Source organism: Drosophila teissieri, chromosome 3R (assembly GCF_016746235.2).
Source record: "Drosophila teissieri strain GT53w chromosome 3R, Prin_Dtei_1.1, whole genome shotgun sequence".
NCBI lineage: Eukaryota > Metazoa > Arthropoda > Insecta > Diptera > Drosophilidae > Drosophila > Drosophila teissieri.
The window spans coordinates 21,702,251-21,723,612 of NC_053032.1; the positions used below are offsets into that span (position 1 = coordinate 21,702,251).

Consider the following 21,362-nt stretch of genomic DNA (forward strand, 5'->3'; position numbering starts at 1 on the left):
ACGAAGGTGTAGATGTGTGTCCGGAAAATGTGTGCCCGCCCACTTTAATGGCAAATCATGGGAAAATTGATTGACATTTTCATTACACAATTTGCCAGACAAAGCAAACCGAAGGATAATGGAGCGGGTCACCTCAAACGGCTCCGTTCAGCTCAGTTCAGATGCTATTGCTGATGCTGTTTGTTGCCGGCAAACAAATTGCACATTATGCACCGCAAATAATTAATGCCAATCATTAAAATAATAAAGTGCATATGAGAGCCGTACGCAGTGTGCCTTAAGTAAGCGTGTTTTAATTGCGATTGAATAATTGAAGATATCTTGCCCGATGACGGTTGGCCAAAGGTTAATTATGGAGCATCAATAATGCAAAAATGAGCAGCACCAAACAGAGGGCAATAATTCAACCGGAATGGATGGATGATCCTTTGCCGGCTCTAGTGTGATGGAATCTCTTCTGCTTGTTCACCTGCCCAGAAGGGCTATTAATTTACATGCTTATGTTGACCCACGATAAACAAAGCAAGGGGGATTTAGGTCCTAGCTGGCAACTTGACATTTCTTGTAAAATTCGAAAAGCACCCAAGATAGCGGACAATTGACTTCGGCAGAAGAAACAACGAGGCATCCCAGGAGTCTGCACATTAAATTAATTGAGCAATTAATTAACACGCCGTTGGAGAGGCGGAGGGCTTCCATTTGATGGCGGGAAAAGGCTCAGATTGCCTCCGACTCAGCCGCAAACAAAGAAAGCCATCGAAGGCAGCTGGCGGCTGGCTGTTGGCGGCTGAAGATGACGATGGCGATGAAAATGGCAAATGCAAAATGGGCCGAGAGGTTATTAAAGCTTCGCGGAGCACGTGAAATTATGAAGTTGAAAAATTAATTCAGCGGCAAGACGAAAACTTTGAACTTTCAATTAAGTGGAAAGCGAAAAGCGCCAAGTCGAAGCAAGCGGAGATGGGTAAATGCGAACGAAATCCACCTCCATCGAAAATGAGATTCGGATTCCCAGCCTCGGATTCGCCATGGCTGCTGTACGAGTATTTTCCAATTTGTGTGCTCGAGTGCCGCCGTCAGCTACACTCGAGTAATCAATGATGGGCGAGGCATCGAGGCATCAGGATCGGCAACGGCATCGGCATCGCAATCCCAGACGCCGCCAATCGAAAGCGGAATGCCAGAAAAATAATGGCAAATGTGGCTCCTTCGAATGTCCTGGTGGCTGGCTGGCTGACTGGCTGGCTGATGCTTTGAAATGTTATCGATTGCTGACGGTCATCTAATTGTAAGTACACACGTATCGGGCGCCATTCTGGACCCGGACTGGAGTCCTTTGGAGTCCTGTGGAAACTCAATGTCTGACTGATTTGCGAGGATTGCGGATGGGGTGCCTGGACACTGGACACATCGAACGGATAAATTGAGTCCCAGTTCTGGCAGTTCGATGCAGTTCGATAGAGAGCAGCAGTCACGGAACCGGACGACATGTGGATCCAGTTAGTGTTGTTCCAGCCACGCCCCATGCTGGCTGACCTACATATGCATATGTAACACCTAATAGCATGAGTCTCTGCTTTTTTATTGCCTGTTATTTACACTCAGACAAAAACTTGGAATTTTGTAATGTTTATTCACTTGTTTAAGCAAGCTGTTAGTATTAGATATTGCATAACACGTGCAATTCCCCTTTTATTAGTAACCATTTCAGATTACAGGTTCATTTAATTGAAATCCTTTCGATGTCAGTTTCCGCATATTTCAAGTGCACCTGGGTAGTAACTCCATCCGTTTGCTTCCTTGGCACTTTGTTCGCTTGTTAAGTTGAGTTTTCGTGTTAAGCGGATGCTGTGTGCCAACTACCCAGCCACCCAACCACCCACTCACTCACTCAGTCATGGTCTACATGCATTTCCGGCTTAATTGATTTTGCCACAAAATGTGAAATGTGTCGAAAACGAGCCACCATGACATCGCCCCTGACATTCCATCTCTCCACGGGAGGCGCCCGAATAATGTCCTGGGCGAAAGGGTCTCTGAGCGGTGGCCCAAGCTGAGGTCTTTTCTTTTTGAGGTCTTTGATTGCAGATACTTGGTAAATAAATATTGGCAAAACCAATGACTGATTGAAAGGACCACAGGACCACTTGGCACCAACTTCGACAATGCGGCAACTTTGTCTGCCGTTTGTCCGGAGTCTGGACTCCAAAGTCCGAGGACCAAAGTCCGGACATTTCGACCAGTTTGCTTACCGACTTACCAAGTGCAATCAGAGCAATTACAGGGCTCTCTCCTATGTGAATAAATCACAAATACCGAAAGCAAAGCTAGCTGCAATAATTTCTGAGGTAAATCTAGGCAAAGTTTATCTATCAATTTATTCAAACTTTTCAAATTTTTGTTCACGAGCTTACAACATAAATAGAATGTTTCGAGTTTGTTTTGTGGGTGGATGGGCATGAAAGCATGAAAGTACAATGAAATGGGAAGGCTTATTCTACAAGGCACAACAATTTCCATACTAAGTAGTCGTGGTGATCCGGAACCTATTGCAAGTGAAGTTGGGCTAAGACTAATTACTGGCTAAGAGAGCGTAAGTCTACCCTTAAAACCTAGTAAAATCATAAGAAATAGGCACAGGAAATAATGCGAATCCAGAAGTCATGGTAAGTCCCTTAATTTATGCCAAAAGCAATCACTACTTTAAGTTTGGATAGACAGATAGATTTCAGCTTCCAACATAACATCACATTTGTTTCCTGTGTCACATAGACCCAAGCGAAGATCTTAACCCTTCTTGAACTTCAGCAGCAGGATGGTGAGTACGAGGAATACCAGAACCCAGGAGGAAATGGAGATGAAGCCATTGTAGACGACGGGATTGTCGATGCCCCAGCCGCGTTGCAGAATGGATCGCATTGATTCCGTGGGCTTGGTGAGCGGCAGGAAGGCTGTGAAGAACTGCAGGAGCGGGAACATGCCCTCGATCGGCCAGATGATTCCGCACAACATAACGATGGGCAAGAAGGAGCCCATTGCCACATAAGTCGCCGTTCGCTCCGTGTCCACAGCACAGGAAATAACGAATCCAAAGCTCATGCCGCACAGTCCATTCAGGATGCACAGTGCCACCACCAGCCATATGTTGCCCACCAAGGTCAGTTCGAAGAAATAGAAGCTGACAATCAGCACGAAGATCGTCTGGCTCAGCATCACGGTGAACTGGGTGACCACCTGGGAAAGAAGGATCTCCGGACCCGTGATTCCAGCCACCAAACAACGCTCCAACATGCCCTCATTCCGATCGATTAACATCGCTCCGGAGGTAACAGCCACGGCCAAGAAGAAGATGATGGTCAGGATGACTCCGGGGGCAGCAAAGTCCGTGAAGTTGGGATTGCGATAGCCATACACAGGATGCTGGAAGTCCACGGGCACACGTCCTAGCTTCGGATTCACGTCGCAGTCGCTCAGCATGTCGCCCACAAAGTTGAAGAATGTGTACTGGAGATCGCGGTACAGCAACTGTGAGATTTGTTGGTCTAGAAAGTATAAAGATCATTAATTTCTCTTATTAACATGGTAATATGTTAACATTTATAGTTACTTGACCAGTCCATTCGTACTGCCAGGTCGGAGGACTCGATGGTTCCATCCTCTGCATACCGACCATCCTCCACGCGTTCCATCAGCGAAGCGGTGTAGTTCGGTTGGATTACCAGGGCGGCCCAGGCTCTTCCTTTCCTCACTTCCTCGTAGGCCATTTCATCTTCGGTCACATATTGCTGCAAATGAAACAAGAAGCAATGTGTCAATCAAATGATTACAAAGTAATTTCAAATTAATATGTTTTAAAATCATGATATGGCCAGCTTTAATGGCCTTCTTGGGAATATGAGTCTGTTAAAACCGCTGACTTGTTCATCTAAGCACATCGAACTGTTTTCGGGTCTTCAGATGAACAGTCGTGTGGGTAAATGCCAGCAGTCAATCAAGAGCTCATTCAATTAGCTTAAAAAGTCATTGCACCTGCCTGCCAGACAGATGCCAAACGGCTGGGTATTGTTTTCGCCGTTGCCGTGCAATTAAAATCGGAGCCGCTGAATTATTGAGCAACGCATGTCGCGATTCGAGGACTCGGCGGTAGTCAGGACAGGATTCGGGGGTTTCCTGCCCACGGCACTTCCTTTCTTGGCAGCTTTGTGAGCTGTCTCTTTGTGCGTCCCGCTTCATTTCCTGTCGCATTGTTTGCTGCATGTGGGGCGTACTGTTGTAGCAACAATAAAAGTAACTCCCCGTAATTAATGTGCGTACTTTGCGCCAGGCGATAAATTCAGCGAGGCAAACAAATCAACAACAAAGGAGAGGCGTTTTCGTTGCGTTGCGTTCCGTTGCGTTCCGTTGCGTTGTGTTGCCTACTTTTTTGCGGACCCTGTTCTCCTTGTTGTCAACAATATGTTGTTTGTGTTATCTGTAACAATTTCATTTCGCTGTGAAATAAATAATGAACTGGCAGCGGCAGCCTCCAGAAAGTGGAGCAGTCCCAAGGATCTTGAGCTAGTTCCGGGAAGTGCTCGCACATTTATTAAGTCACCATCGAACTGGATGGAGGGGCGTAAAACTTTGCCTAAACTTTTGCCAGTCACTTATGTGTGCCACAACAGCCACAGGAATCACAATCACAGCCGAGGGAGAAAGGCCTGGCCACAAAACCCAGGCGCCGTGTATTGGCATTTGTATTTGGGCTTAGTTCGGGCAATTTTGCGGCTTCGATCTGCAGTTATTTAAACGAAAATGGCATAAGGACAGACGCCTCGCAAACAGGCGTGAAATTTACGCAATTGCCGTACTAATGCTGCACACACATTTCTCGATTTTGGGGCCAACAACAGTGGAGTGTGTGGCTTAATTGGCCTCATTAGATTTGATGGCCCAGAAAAGGATGTGTGCGTGAGTGTGAGTGTGGGTCCTGGCCAAACTATGTTGCGCAGGGTGGATTTGAATTCACCTGAACTGGAGAACTGGAGAACTGGAGATTCGGGTGAGCTTTACACTAGAGACCTGGAATAAATTATGATGCGAAGAGCCATGGCTACAGACAATCAAATTGTTGGTCCCGAACAACTTTTATGCTACTATTTAACCCCAACTTCAACATTGTTTATGACAAACTTGAGCCGCAAACTATGCGCAAATGAAGTCAACTTGGTCAGAAGCTCGACGCAAATGAGCTCGAAAGAAGCTGGGAGAAAAACTTTCCCCAGCTACAGCTACCTTGGCAATTTTTGTTTCGACTTTGCCTTAACTTTGCTCATAAAATCTCTCTAGCTGGGGAAAAAATAAAACCCAGGATGCACTTTCGAGCACTTTCTTCGAGTAAAAGCTTGTCGCTAATCAAGTACCATCAGCAGCGTAGTAGAAAAGGGATTTCAGCTAAACGAAAATATTTGAGAACCTTTGATTAAATCAATTATTAATATGCTTTGAAACAAGAAGAAAAAAATGATTATTAAATTGAATGATTCTGGTAAGACAAAGATATATTCCCTAAAATACCACTACTCCTAGCAAAGTTTCATACATTTTCTTCAACATCGAAGAGCATGAAATTGGCCAGATTCTACACTAATGAGCTACATTTTCATGCTTAATGAACTTTTAATTAGAAGCAAGGACAACAGCCAGCGACATCGGCCGACCACAATATGTTTTTCAATTTTCCCATAAATTAAGACTTCTTTTTCGGGCTCCTAGCCGTGGGGGAAGTTTATAAAATTATTACTGCAACCATTCAGGGAGCTGCCTCACAAAATTGGGAGGTTGGCCCAACAACACAAAGGACGACTTTCGTGTCGTTAAGACAAGGGTAAAGGAAATGCTTTTGATCTGGTGAAAACATAACCACAAGCCAAAAAGGCCGAAAAAATTCAAGAGACAACTAGTGCTATCGCTATACCCTTTCAGTTCCGTTTTCTGATAACGAATCAAAAGTATCAAGAAGCAAAAGAAATTACATTTTTTAGAGTTAAAAGAGATATTTTCAATTCTAAAATGTTTGTATTATCTTTCCGATAAATACATCATACCCCAACCGCACTCCGTAGCTGACTTGGAAAAGTGGTATTGAAAAAACAGAGAACGCGCCGACTTCAATACACGAGGAAAATTCAAATTTTCTTGACCTCCCCCTTGAGGTCCGCCTGGAGCTCCAATCCTCCACAGGATTTTGGGAAGGTAAGCTGGGGTAGGGTTTTAGCCAAGTGCTGATGGCACGTTGATACGCTGTTCATTGACCAAAATTAACTTGGCCTTCGTGCTCCCCCTTCGTTCGCTGTGGGTCTTTTTGATGCGGCCTCAAGATACACGTTCGCGTATTATTTTTTCTCCATTTTTCCTTTATTTTTGTCCGAAGTTATACAAATTTAGTCTGATAGCCAGCGGTTTGGGGATGCTTTTCAATTTCCAAAGGTAAAAAGTTTTCTTCACAAATTGCCAGTTGAGGCATGCGGACGGTTGCTGCTGGCCTTATTATTGCGGTCTTTATTATATTGTTATTTGAAAATTTTCTAAAAGTTTAGGAGGTCACGCTCTGTTAGCTGGATAATTTGATGGGACACTGAGGTCTCAATGCTGATTTTGTTTTATTATTTTTCATCGGAACGCAATTGACTGTCGAAATCGATTCCGCGAAACGACTGTACAGAAGAGTATCCACAGATTTGCCTGAAATTTACAACAAACCAGCTAACAAGTTTCAATTTTACACGAATGCTGTGCAAACTAATCGTAAAAATACCCACACTCTCGTCGACTCTTTACTGTTATTATGCTTATTATAGTGTCTAATGTAAAATGCATGAAATCGTAAGCCAGGACTCGAGCCCTCGACCAAAGCGAAACGAAACTCAAATTAGGCAGCAAAAGCGACTTTGTTTTTGAAGCGTAATTTGGAATAAATTGCCACAAGCGGCTTTTCTTGGCCTCGGTAATACTGCTCTGGTTCTGCTCTGCGATGGCCCACTATTTCTGGCCATCGCCGCCCCTGGCAGTTCAGTAAATTTATTGATGATCTCGACCGACTGGCCTCTTGTTGCTGTGCCAAAGATAAGCAGCTGTAATTTGTGTTCGCCAACACCAAGGGCAACGGCCACATCGGAGGCAGAGGCAGAGACAGAGGCAATGGCAGTGGAAGCATCCTCTTCATTTTGCATCGAAGAAGGAGCACGAGTGGGACCAGGAGCAGAGTTGTTCGTTTGGTTAAGAAATAACTGCTATATTATTTAAAAAAATATATATATATATTTTCACATTCCGAATGATATTCTGAATTGTTTACTCAACGATAGAGCCATGTTATATTATAAAGTTTATAGCAACTTAGGGCCTCCGCACCCAGATGTTAACTAGAAATTGGCCAAGTAAGCAGCACTGCCTGGGCGACTTGGCCAAGACAAAGCCAAGTGTATGGAGGGGGTGATTTAGGAGTGCGGCAGGGCGAAATGATGTGTGCAGTAGATTGAAGACCCGGCAGTCTCAGCCTCAGCTCCAGCTTCAGCCCCAGCCTCCACTCGGGCCCAACAGGGGGAGCCACTCGGCTGTCCACACAAATTGAAATAAATTACAGGAGCGGACGGCAGGGCGAACGTATTCGAATCGGGGGCTCTGAATATAAGCCACATGAGTGGTTATTGTAAAGTTCGCACTGCACAATTTAACCAAAAAGCCAATGACAGTTGATATTGCACCCCCGGGCTGGGAGCTGCATCTTCATCTGCACTTGCCACTGCCACTGCCACTGCCACTGCCTCATCCTCTGTTTCATGCTGCCCACTGTGTTCAGTGCATGTCCTTCTGCTCCCAGGGGATTGCGAAATAGGGGCGTTGGTGCTGGGTAAGTCGGGTAGGTAATTTGCATTGCACTCACCACAACCATGCTCTTGTTCTTGACCAGCATATCGAGATAACGGCAGCTCAGCATCGTCTGATTGCATCCGGTGTGCACTGGACAGAATTGTTCCATAATCATTTCCCCCGACATCTCGTGATTCGCCACGGCCAATTTGAGGCCAGTGGGATCATGGCCGATGGCGTAGCAGAAGAGCAGTATCTGCACCACGGGCAGGCCCACGATGAACAGCATCACCCTGCGGAAGAATCACCCAGAGTTGGTTAGCAATTGATGGGCACTAGTAAGCTCGTCCTATTATTATGCCACACAAGTAGCATGGGATTGGAACTAGCTTAAAGTAAATAAATCAGTATTATTACTTTAAATTAATAGTTAATTGATTTTTGATAATAATCTGAACTCTTCATGACTCACCCCACGTTGCGCATCATCCACAAGAAGTTTTTCCAGATGAGAGCGTGCAGGTGATGCGACTGCATCACATGGAGATTGTACCAGAAGGATGTGGGTATTTCCTGGGGCGGTGGCAGCGGTGGAGCTGCAGGGGCGGTGGTGCTGATCGGATCCCGAGCCGCGGACGACATTGAAATATTATCGCCGAATTCGCCGGAGATTTCGGCGGCATGCTGCTCATCGGACATGTCCAAGGCGGGATTAGAGATCGCCGGCACGGTAACCTGCTCCACAATTTCCTGAGCTATCGACGATCGACGGCGTTTTCCCATGTTCTGCAAGACGGAGAGCTTCAGGAAGACATCCTCCAGCGAGTCGGCGTTGTACTGCTGACGCAGATAGCCCGGCGATTCCTCTGCCAGCATTTTTCCGCCACGCAATAGACCGATCTGAAAATGTAATAAAAATTATATATTATATATAATATATATATTATAAATATATCCCAGCTAATAGCCTGGCTGCCCTGACAAAAACACATCCGAGTGTGCTCGAAATTAAGTTGAAATAGATTTGTGTAACATCCCTGTTTTGTCAGTCAATTGATTTGGAGCGTGCTCCGCAAAGTGTCGTCAAGCCAATTTAACTTTTCGACTTTGATGCGACTGGCCAGTCGTCCTTGCCCTTGTCCTTGTCCTTGTCCAAGTCCGCGTCCCAGAATCTTTGTCAAAGTTTGCGCCCCCTATGCACATCCTATTCCTGTTCCTGGCGCTGGTGCTGTTGTTGTGGCTGTGGATGTGTCGATGAAGTTTTATCGACTACCACTGTTCGACGTAATCCCTTGCTCACGCAACGTGCGGAAATTAACTTAATTGATTTCTGTGTCCGTACATGACCAGCCGTCATCCCCTCGGCCTCTCTGCGGGCGGAAAAGTTTGCCATGAAGACGACGCTGCTTGTTCATCAGTTCCACACATCAAATGGATGGCTTCATTAGGCATGCACATGAGTGGGCTGGCTGCTGCAGGACCCCTTGGTACCGATTCCGATTTTGCCCCCGGATTTTTCCGAGTGCACAGGCAAATTCTATGCTAAATAAACCACACTCGCACACACAGCTAACAAAGTTTTGCCACTTGATTTGGCTTCGTTCGGCTCCTGATTTTGGCCAGCAAGGAAGGAAATCACCCATTTCCCCCAGAGCATGTTGTGTGTTTGGCCAATTCGACTGGCAACTGGCGACTCCAGACTGGCTACTGGCGACTGTCTTTTCGACTTCTCAGGGCCAATTAACGTCTTAATTGAATTGCAATGGGAAACTAAATTACGGAGCTCCTGGCGAGGCAGCCAATTGTAATTTTATTGGCCAACTATGTGATATGCATTATTATGGCCGGCAATTTTGCATGCCATAAATAATTTTGCGTTCGCCTCGTGCCCGGCACGCAGAGGAAATTGAAAAATGCACATGATATTTATGGCTGGGTTCGTAGGTGGCACTTGCTGCATGTGAGGGAGCTCGAAATTTATTCTAGAATATATAGTATGCAGCTGGCAAAATAAATCTTGGATGTTCATCTGAAATTCCCTCAATTTACATAGGATCTGAATTTTTGCAAGCATAAGGATGCTCATAGCATTTTCATTAGTGCTCTATTTGTACTATATTAAAATTGTAATCTACATAAGCCACACTTGCTTACCTACGTTATTATCTTGCCAATAGTTTTTTTAAAATCTTCGTAAGCCTGTACAATTAGCTGCAACAGCGTAATATGGCGACAGTTAATCCCCAAATCGTTCACGTTTCATACAGAAATATATACAAAACTCTTGATAAAATCCGTAAGCCGTTTTTTTGTGCTACAGTTCTTGCAGCTTAATGCTTAATGGCACGCTACGTGCAACGTAGCATTAAAGTGGCAATCAAAGTGGTTGAATCAGATCAACACTTCATCAGCGAACGGAAAACCAGTTGGTAATGATATTTTTTCTTGGTTATTGTGTATCTCCCGTCACTCATCAGCTTTAGCAATTATTCAGCTGTCCATTTGCATTTCGGTTGTGTCTTTTTTTTTGTTTTTTTTTTGAGTTGAGTTGAGTTGAGTTGGCTGCTCAAAAGCAACATGCGGAAAATTACGCGACAAACAATAAGGATAAAAACGGGAAAAACGGAAAAACGGCAGCAATACAAGAGGAAATGCAACAATATCAACTATTAAAGGCGCACCAGGCGAGGGAATTCGGGGGCTCCCCCCTCGCCCAGTAAACGCTGAAGTAGAGCACTCGTAACAATATATCCATCACATAATGTTACGCTCCCTGATTTCATTTATTAGAGCAGAAAGTGCTGCATGTACAACTGGGGACAGTCGGAGACGAAGACACGCCCCTGTGTCTTTGCTGTGTGGCCATGTGGCGTATACGCGATTCTCTGCTCTTTTATTTTTATTTTTTTTTGTTTCTGTCCTGACTTTTCTCTTTTTGTTTCAACTGCTTTCTTTTTTCTACGCTGCTATTTTCCCTTTTTTTTTGTGGGCCAACCAACAATTTCCCCAGAGCCAAAGGCAAAGGCAAAGGCAGCAGTGCTGACATTAAATTTGGGGAGCAATGTCTGTCAAAAAAAGTGAAGCGCTGCACTTTGTTAGGAGCGAGAGACCAGAAGCCATTTCAGATTCTGTTGTGTGGGACGAGTTGATTGACCTCGTGGTTTAGTGGGTGGGTGGGTGGCAAGGTTGAGTGGGTGCTTGTGGGCTCATAGCGAGGGTACTGCAGGCGTTGAGGCTTGTCATAATGCGGAGCCAACTTTGATGTGGGTTCCAATGTCACCGTAGGTGTTACACTTTTGTTAAATAGAAACCCAAAAATATTCTGTACTTTTGCAATAAAAACTCTTTTATGGAATGCAAGTTTTAAATTGCATCCTGCCCTTTAGGAATCTTGAACAAGTAATTTCTGCAGAGATACTTTATTAAAATTAAAGAAAAATAAAGTGTACACATTTGTATTGAAAATCGCTTAATAGGATTATTTTACGGGGCAGAAAGTGGTTATTGTTCAATATTTGCCTGCATACACACCACATTATTTTAAGAGCAAGCTGCATTAAAGAGCAAAGTTACATTTACCACAAAAACCAAATCCTTCGGTGGCCCATTTTACTAGCTTACAGGATTGCACTTCGGGTGCTATTAAGTATTTTATATATTTGTTATAAATACGCCAATATTACATATCATTCAGACATTAAACTTTTATAATAAAATGTGTGGCCCAGTGTGAAGACGATGCCGCAGAAACGGTTTATGCCACATATTGCACATATGAATACCCCCAATCACACCACACACACACACCGGCAGACACGTACAAATTTTTAATGTCCATAAATATTTTTCAATTAAAATAAAACTTTTAATCTGCGCATCATACAAATAACAATAACCGAATTTAAGCACGGCAAAGTTTTAACAACACTCTGGGATGCAGTCGTAAATGCATTTTACGATTATGTTTAATGCCCCTGCTTTTGTTTGAGTGCATCCCCGCTGCAGCAGTAGAATCAAAAAACTAATAGCTGTTTTTGCCACCATGGTGCATATAATTTTTATTGCCACATGAATTTTCAGCTTATAAATTGCCAGCAGGCAATAATCACTTTAAAGCCCCTCTTTTTAAGGTGCTTCTGGCATTTGGGGTGGGAAATAGATCAAGTGCCATCTACTCGTACGCTCCCATTGAAGTGGTTCACTCAATCAGACTCCAGGGCAGTTAAATTTATGTGTCTGTCTGTGCTGCATTGAGCTCTACTTTAGCAGATATTGGCTAAGGGGAATCCCATTTCGGGCACGCAATTCTGTTGACTCAACAGAAAAAATTGGCCCAAAACAAAGGCAGCAAGAAAACAGAGAGTACAGAGTACACACAAGGAAATCCAGCAGAAAAACACTACGGCCAACTCCACGTGACGTGCAGAATTGGCGAAAAATATGTGCAGATAACTACCTTCGGCCAAGTTGAACCAAACTGAAGACTTGTCCTCTTCTGTCCCGACTTCCTCGACTTGAGCTGGCCGAAGCCAGAGCGTGCCACGAAAAAGTGACAAAGCTGAAAAAGCAATTTGCTGCCGGCCATAATACTCGTACACCGCAAAGAAATATCAGACAAGTGGATGATCTTAAATATCCTTAGAAGGCATTGTAATATTTTTAAAATATTTAGAAATATCCTTTCATCTAGTCAAAAACCAACTTATTTAGACTGTTCTCGAACTATGTAAGTAGCATTAAAAAAGTTTGTTTTTTTCAGTGTTTTCTTCCTGTGAGCCAGCTCAGGCGTGCACAATCTAAGCTGAGACCCGCTTGCTGTTCCATTTGAGCTGAGCTGCGAGGCCAACACGTGTTCAATATGAGCAATTAAACACTGTCACCAGAAGTTACACAGGCACAACAACTTCTCATTCCGCTGCCCGTGGTCTCTGGTCCCAGGGGCTTTGCATATATGTAGGTTAGGATCGTAGAATGGGAACTTCTTCCGCAAGTTTGTTTTTTATAGAGCCCATAAACCATAAATTTGGTCCAACAATTCGCATTAAATTCACATTTCAACGCCTGACGCTCGGATTAACTTGGCCGGAATACCTCGATGCCGATCCGTGTGCCTTGTTTTATGGACTTGGACTGCGGCTCAGTCGATTGTTTTGCTTGACACCCAATCCCAATACCAATCCGAATCCCAATGCCAGTGCGATTCCCAAGTGCCAACTGCTGAATGCCGATTGCCCGCAAACAAAGGCGAGTCTTCTATTCCTGCCAGTGATTTTGTTTATTGGCCATAACTCTTTACCGCAATGACTTTTGGCGGCAGGGCGGCATGACAACGGATTCCCATCCGGCACATCACATGTGCTGTGCTGCTTACTTACGAAAGGGTTGTGGTGGTTCTTGGGGGTGGGGGTGTGGGTGTGGGTGGTGGCGTAAACGTGTTGACAATTGCTGGCAGCGGCACAGCATGTGAGCCATTTAACACCGTGAGTGTCCTTGGGGGTCAAGTGGTTTTAGGGAGATCAAGCCCCAAAACTGTCTGATTGTTTCCATAATCGGGGACTCGGACCCAAAAGGCTTGGTTGTGAATTATGTGTAATATAGAGCGTTAAATGTTCAAATAGGTATTTGGGCAAAGTTATTTTCAAACTAATAAATTTGCCGTGCACACATTTCTGATTAATATCTTCTTGCCTCAATCAATCATTTCCAACGAATCGATATATTGATTCGCATGCCAAGTGATTAGCTTAACTTTAAAGCATGCAAGCATAACCCAATTATTAGAAAATATCTTTAGCTGTAACGGTTTTCAGAGATGCATCAATTTATTTTAAATCATGTCATTAAGTCTTCTTTTTGTTATACCCGCGAAGGGTTAGCATTGAAAATTATGATCCGATAATGATAAAAATTGTAAAAATGTTCCTTAAGCCAGCCATTTTGATGAATATTCTCGTGCACCCGATCAATCAAATTAAATGGGCCCCCTTGTAGAGTGTCTCAAGTGTCGATCTTGGGCCCAATTCACACTTTCTTCGCCGCTCCCCACATCAATCTTTTGCAGAGTGTTGTCATTGATATATTCATGCATCTCACACTCCACTTGAGCTTGCGTGTGTGTGTTTCTGGGTAAGGATTCTGTTTGTTTTATGTGTGCATATCCCGTGCGTGTTGCCAAGTATCTGTATCTCAGCCTGTCGCTTTGGCCGTGTATCTATCTGTCTATCCAACTGTCCATTGTGATGGGCGTTTGTTTGCGAGCCTTGTCACGATTTATTCTTGTATTTTTTCTACGCCTGAAAGCGCCGGAGTTCATTGTTTGCTGCACGCATTAAATGACTAACGCAGTTATATTTCCCTATACAGATCTCATCTGTTTCGCTGGTGGCATAAATAAATCTGAAGTAAATTTTTGCAATGTGTCTCGCTCGGAAATGCCTCGTAAATCGTGCCACGGCCATGGGTCAACGCAGAAGACAGCCGTCAGTAATGTTGTACTCCTCGACTTTCCTCTTTTGGCCATTCATTCATTTACTTTTTTTTTTTTTTTTTTCATTTTCGTGCAGGACACGGATTTGTTGCAGCCGCCCGCAGGATACAAATTTGCCAAGGGGCGGGCGGAAGCACTTAGCGCCGCATGTTGACAGCGCTTGCCGGAGCTGATAGCTGAACTTTCACCTTGGCAGTGGCAGCATAATATTGCTCATACGCCGCATATTACACATGGATGTGCCGGCTGATCATAAATCACCCGGACGAACAATGCGTGGGCGCCAAGCGCCATTGACACTTGCTTGCCACAGAGCATCCCGAATCCCTTCGTCCCTGCCCGCTTATCACTTCACCGGAAATCCCCTGACTACTTACCATATGTGCCTGGGCACACTCGTCGATGTAATGCGTGGTGATTATCACAGTCGTGTGACCATTTTTCGTAATGTCCACCAAATGATCCCAGATGCTGCAATCAGGAGAATGAAGAGTTAATCAGCTGTCATCGCCATGTAAAGTGTGCACAGTGTCTATTAAGTATTAATATTATATATATGAAGCTGAAGTAAAACAACGGATTGTCAAATAGCTCAACACGTAATAAAGTTAAATAAAAGTGTTTTAAATCAAGGATAATATATTGACTTAGTAGCAGTGTATCAACTATTTAGTGCTGCACTCACCTCTGTCGCAGAACGGGGTCCACACCCACAGTGGGCTCATCCAGGATGAGCAGCTCCGGCTCATGGAGCAGGGCCACCGCGAGACTCACTCGCCGCTGCTGGCCGCCACTCAGGTTCTTGACAAATTTGGAGGCATTTGGCAAATTGAGCAATTTGAGAAGGAATTCTGTGCGATCCTCGATGTCGCTTTTGGACATGGCAGAGATGATGCCGAAGTAGATTAGGGTCTCACGCATCGTGAACTCGCCGTAAAGGGCTATCTCCTGCAATAAACCAGAATGGGAATTCGGATGTTATAAATTTGCACCAGCTGAATACTGTTTCCGCTTAAAAACGCAGCCCGCTTTTCGGCTTCGCTGGTTTATGACTCCACTTTTCCCAGCAGACTTTAATGAAGATTGGCAATTTGGCTTTTTCAAGACCACAAGTATAATAAGCTTTAAATTTAAGAATTTTACAATTTTCATTAAAAATGTAGATTAAATATTTGTATAGCTTGTCAAAATATTATTTTAAGTTTTTTAGCTTATCTAAAATACATGAATTTTTCTTTAAAACTAGCACCGCTTTTGCTCAGAAAAAGTGGATTTGAGTTATTCTTATGGATTGTGAAAATGAAAAGTTTTCCTCCTTTTCTGTGTGAGTGGGTACACGTTTTCTTTTGTGCTTTCACCATTTTATTGCGTTGATTTAATTTAGTCGGCTCTGGCATGGGATAATAAAAAGCGCATGAAAAATGTAGCAGTTTCCCGGTGGAAAGTGCAAAGTGGAAGGCAGCCGGCGCAGTATGGCCGAGGTCAACTCACCTGTGGCATATAGCCAATCCGGGGACCCGGCACTCCGGAACCCCGAGATCCGGGTCGTCCGCCGAGCACCCAAATCTCGCCAGAATTGAGGCGACGTCGTCCGACGATGCAGCTGAGCAGCGTTGTTTTCCCGCATCCAGAGGCGCCCAGGAGACCGTATCTGCAATTGCACTCGGTTAGTTGAGCTTAAAGTCGTTTTTACCATATAATGAGCTTAAGTGCACACGTATGCAGATGGTTTCCTGCAGGAGCGGCTCTTTTGCAGGATTCGCCCAAAAATATTCTTTAAACTTTCTAGTTCCTTAAAATTAAATTAAATGGTAGTTCAACTTGTTCCTTAGTTATATTTCGATGCATTAAATATGTTGTAGAAGTGAAGTGCTGTCTCTCCCATGTCCCTTTACACCCATTTAAATTCAAAATCCCCTTGGAGTTCCCTGGCTAAATTCCTTTGGATTGTGAGCAAAGATAATTACAAGTAAATCTGTAAATTCCGGCAGTAGGACCACTGGAAAAAGGGCAAACCTATCGGAAAAATTCAACTGGCATTGGAGCTGCATTTGAGTTGGGCCCAAAAGGAGGCCAGAACTCTGCTGGTCAGATAGTCGGATATTTTTCGGGCAAGGAGTCGCATGCACACACACACACATGCCGCTCAAATATTTTAAGCACTCACACAAAGCCTCGGCGGCAGGTGCACTTGCCAACACAGATACACACACACACACCCGCACTTTCCGAGGCACAAGGATGAAGAGCATCAGGTGAAAAATCAACTGTGAATAGTTTTGCAAAAATATTCAGGCGCAAAAAGTTTCATTGCTCGGTGCACGGTATTCTCTGAGCGCTCTCTTAGTGCCCGAAAACCCCCCTGTTTCCCTCCGCCCATTTTCCAGCGCCCATTTTCCACCCCATTTTCCGAGCGCTCTTGTCGTACACCCCACAGTTTCCACCCGCACTATCTTCATGTTCAGGTTCAGGTCGGTGTGGTATGTGCGCCGCTTATCTCGTGTGTGGAGGAGCTGTTGCAAAATATATTTAGGGAATGTTTAGCACAGCTTAGCGCGCCAGTCAGCCTCCGCCCACCGCTCACCGCCCACCGCCCACCGCCCACCGCCCACCGCCCACTTACCACCCCCCTAGACGACCTTACCCAAGTTGGCGTATTTTTTATTACGTGCGCAGCGCGCGAGTTTAGAAAATTGTTGGTCTGTCAGTTGGCAGTTAGATGGCGCAGAGGTCGGGGGTCGAGCGGTGCGGGGGTCGCGGTTTGAGGTCGGTTAGGGTGTGCAGGCGGGTGTGCGGGTGTGCAGGTGTGTGTTTAGCCATGAATAACATGCAGGTCGATTGCAGGCGGGGGGGCCAGAGAAAGAGCCACACTTGTATAAGCCAAAGCCAAAGCAAAAGCCAAAGGGGTAAATAAAAGCACTGCCCTGCTCCGTCCAGCTTAAGGACACCCGAGTTGGCCAAAAAGGTCGGATGGTTGGTTAAAACCGGCGAGTGGGCAAAAAACAAGCATCGGGTTGGACAATACAGCCAGATATGATTAAACACTCCACTAAACTGAAGCACTGAGATAAAACTAACGAAAAGTGGATTATTTGTTGGCTTTAATTAAGTGTTTCATCTCAAATGAACTTTTTGTCAGACTAGATGCGAAAATATATGCGAAAATAAACTGCAACTCACGAAACCCAATTAAATACATTCATGTGCCAGGAGAAAAAACAGAAAATTGGTAGAAAAGTTCAATGTGTTCAAACTTAATTAGGCTCAAAGTTATGTTGTTAACTTTTATTAATTCTGATAAAATTACCTTTTTATCCTTGCTAGGTGAATTAATCGTTAAAGGATATATTAAGTTTTTAACAACATAAAAGGATTTCAAATTGTTATGAGCCTTTTTTGCTATTACAAGATTTTGTTTAGTTTCGATGGATCTATATGCTCCAATGGTCACAGCTCTTGGCAGGCTAATTGAATTCACCTGTTATGTTTTTGAGTAATATTTCTCCCTGTTTTGTTTCTGGCCGTCGCGATTTCATCGTCCGCAGGCCAATCGAGTATTCCCGCCCAGTTTTATTTCAGTTTCCGGTGGCGAATTTCGCTACTTTGCATGCAATTGCCTCTTTGCATATCGCATAGCATAAATGCAATGCCATAAAGCGTTAAATGGGCAAGTGTCGTGTTAGAAGAGGTCGCTGCCGTTAAACTATGCAGGGACTCTAAAGCAGACGCTGAAAACTGAAAACTGAAAAGCTGAAAAACTGAATTCCAAGTCGCAAATTACCAACATTTACCTGCGGTGTGCGCATATTTCAGCCCCCAGTAAGCCCTGTTTTTGTCCACCTTCACAGTTGGGTCTGCTGTTTTGCCCGCAGGAAAAACAGTGCAAACAAACAATAAGCAGCGATGCAGACGTTGACGTTGACGACCCGAGTTGATGTTGATGTTGATATTTCAACCCATTAACCTTTTTTTTAGCTGTGCAGTGCTGTGCTGCGCTGTGATTTTGCTGTTCTGCTGCGACGGCATTTAGTCTGAACCCGATGCATTCCGCAACTCATTTCTGGATGGCCGTGATTGATGATTTCAACGTACATTAGTTCATTAGTGTGTGCAATTAGGTCGCCTGGCATGCATTTCGCTGCGACTGAATTATGCGCTTATTAATTGAAGACTGCCACTGCCAAGTCGCGTGATTGGCCAGGATCATTACTTTGTATTTCGTTTTGCAACTACTTTTTAGCGACAGATATGTCTCTGCCACATTGTGTAATTGAAGTTACCATTCGCCTAATTTTACCATAATACAAAGTTTGCTGCTCTGCATTTCTAGGGCTTATTATGAGCAAAAACATTTTTAATTACATTTTTAACAAGGAGTTGCCTACTCAAATGAGCTGGGATATAAGTAAGTTGCTTGGCACCCATATCATTTCATTTACCTTGCCGTGACACATTGACGAGTGCAGGGGTAAAAATCTGGCAGGGAAACTGAGATGGTTAGGGCGCTGAAACTTTGCACTTGACTTTAACAATTAGTTTGTGTCCTCCCCCATCCAATGGCGGAGTGGGAATTCCGTAGATGTTTCAGCCCATTCCGCACCTTGTGCCACCACCACCCCATTTCATTAGTAGGTGTAGTTGTTGCTAAGCAGCGCGTCACAGGCAATTACAGGGGCGGTAATGCGTATTTAATTAACAAGCTTACTTAGTAGTTTTCCATGGAAAATTTAGCTCATTGTTCGCCAGAATGCCTGAATGCCAGAATGCGATGCGAATGCGACCGAATAGCCGTGTCGAGGGAACGAGCTAACTGACATTTAGACTCTCCTCTCAACGACTCGGTAACGCTCCCTGCTGCCTATTTGCCTGTCTAATTAAACGGTAAACTTTTCTTATGGCCATTCAATTCCCACACCGATCTGCTCAGTTATTTGGTAGTTAGTTCGTCGTCGAAAGATGTCCGTAATCGAAAGTTTTCGGGGTACTCGGGATGAAAGTTATCCATGAGTGGTGAGTGGTGAGTAAGGAGGTCTTCTGTGTGTTTATGGACTCGATGCTAATTGAATTGTCATTGATTAATTGAGCCTGGCCAAAAATTGTTCGATACTGCAAAAGCAATAACTTCCAGTCGTCACGAGTGTAGACGGATATAGATGCTTCAGAAAACGAGAACGAGAAGCCTACACAGAGAAAAACTCATTCTGAAATGCCGTGCCCCACATTTCAATTTCAAATTATTGACATACGAGCACAGCCAAGGAAATTTCGAGTGCTGGATCATAAAATGGGTGGCTTTTTGGAAAAACCGGAAACGGAAAAGCAAGCACAAGAGGGTCACGGAAATGGTCTGCGTTACTGCGTGAGTTCCATGCAAGGCTGGCGATTGGAAATGGAGGATAGCCACGCGGCTGTTTGTCACCTGAAGGATCCCCATGCAAAGTGGTCCTATTTTGCGGTATTCGATGGTCACGCTGGCAATCAAATATCACAGCATTGCGCTGAACACCTATTGAACACTATAATGGAAACCGACTCATTTTTAAGGCAGAAATACGAGGCTGGAATACGAGAGGGCTTCCTGCAGTTGGATGAAGATATGAGAAAGCAGTATCAGGACAAGCCAGGTGGCTCGACGGCCATTTGCGTTTTCGTATCCCCGGACAAAATATATCTGGCCAATTGTGGCGATTCGCGTGCTGTGATATCGCGAAATGGAACAGCTGCCATCAGCACCGTAGATCACAAGCCATTTTCCCCCAAAGAACAAGAACGCATTCAGAATGCCGGAGGCAGTGTAATGATTAAACGGGTGAATGGCATTTTGGCCGTTTCCCGGGCATTGGGAGACTACGATTTCAAGAATGACATCTCAAAGTCTCCTGTCGATCAGATGGTGTCTCCGGAACCGGATATAACTGTTTGCAATCGTTCCGATCAAGATGAGTTTATAGTTATAGCTTGCGATGGCATTTGGGATGTGATGACTAGCAGCGAGGTGTGTGAATTTATTAGCTCACGACTTTTGGTGACCTATGACCTGCCGACTATTGTCAACAGCATATTGGATATTTGTCTGCACAAAGGCAGCAGGGACAATATGACTCTGCTCCTTCTGCTTTTGCCTGGAGCACCGAAAGTCGATATGGATGCCGTCAAGGCCGAGAGGAGCCTTGATCAAACTATTGTGCAGATAACCAGAGAAGTGATTGAGAAGCACGAAATACACGACTTTGAAACACTCATTCGACTGATGAAGAGAATGGCCATCAACATTCCAAATCTACCACCTGGCGGTGGTCTTTATGCAAAATATTACATTATCGAGCAAGCTTTCCACGAGAAATTTCCAGATACTCCGGCTGAAATCTATGACTATTTTTCAATGTAGAATATTTGATTGGAAAGTAAAACATAATTACAGTAAATTGTTATAGTTCGCATTGCGTTTATTAAAGTTATTTTCTGTTTTTCCCCAGTGTATTCTTGGCTTCATTTGTTTATTCCCAAGAAATCCTCCCAATTTGTTGGCCAAAGGAAGTGTGCTACTATGTAGCAACAGCTGTGCGTTATGGCCATCCAATTGCCAGCTTGTGCTTGTGCTTGTGCTTCGTCAAAAGCAGTGGCACAACATGGCGTATACTTGATTTTTTCAATTAGATACAGACGCACGCATTACGCATACGCAATGCGTGCGGACCGAAGAACAATCAAACTCATAAAACTCAGACTTGGCAACAGATTCGCAATCGGACCTTTTCTCGACTGCCTGGTAATAATTAAAATTTGCCTGCCACAAAGGATAAGCCCCAAAAGACAAAGTGAAGGAGTGGCGCGGAGGGGCCGAAATGAAAAGTTATGAACTACAGCCCGGGCAGTTACTGGTCCAGTTCGGTCCAGTTCAGTCCAGTCCACTCCACAAAATCCACACCCATGTACAGTACGTGCCGCCATACACACAACACTTGACCCAAGCAGTTGCAACAGTCATAACAATGACTGCTACTGCTACTGCCACTGCTACTCC

At 44.4% G+C, this 21,362-nt stretch overlaps 2 protein-coding genes across 2 annotated transcripts in view; one reads left to right on the forward strand and one right to left on the reverse strand.

The window, feature by feature from the left end:
- Positions 1-2,340: 2,340 nt before the first annotated feature.
- LOC122620153 (ABC transporter G family member 20) overlaps positions 2,341-21,362 on the reverse strand; it is a 45,175-nt gene continuing 26,153 nt past the window's right edge. The window contains exons 3-9 of the mRNA XM_043797483.1: positions 15,830-15,989; positions 15,024-15,286; positions 14,716-14,809; positions 8,324-8,751; positions 7,925-8,144; positions 3,608-3,785; positions 2,341-3,542 (exon numbers count right to left, since the gene is read on the reverse strand). Coding sequence (XP_043653418.1) covers positions 2,788-3,542; positions 3,608-3,785; positions 7,925-8,144; positions 8,324-8,751; positions 14,716-14,809; positions 15,024-15,286; positions 15,830-15,989 — 2,098 coding nt within the window. The 3' untranslated portion in view covers positions 2,341-2,787. The remainder of the gene's footprint in view (positions 3,543-3,607; positions 3,786-7,924; positions 8,145-8,323; positions 8,752-14,715; positions 14,810-15,023; positions 15,287-15,829; positions 15,990-21,362) is intronic.
- Positions 19,539-20,763, forward strand: LOC122620154 (protein phosphatase 1A). Its single transcript, XM_043797485.1, has one exon. The coding sequence runs from the start codon at positions 19,545-19,547 to the stop codon at positions 20,724-20,726; it is 1,182 nt and encodes a 393-aa protein (XP_043653420.1). The 5' UTR covers positions 19,539-19,544; the 3' UTR covers positions 20,727-20,763.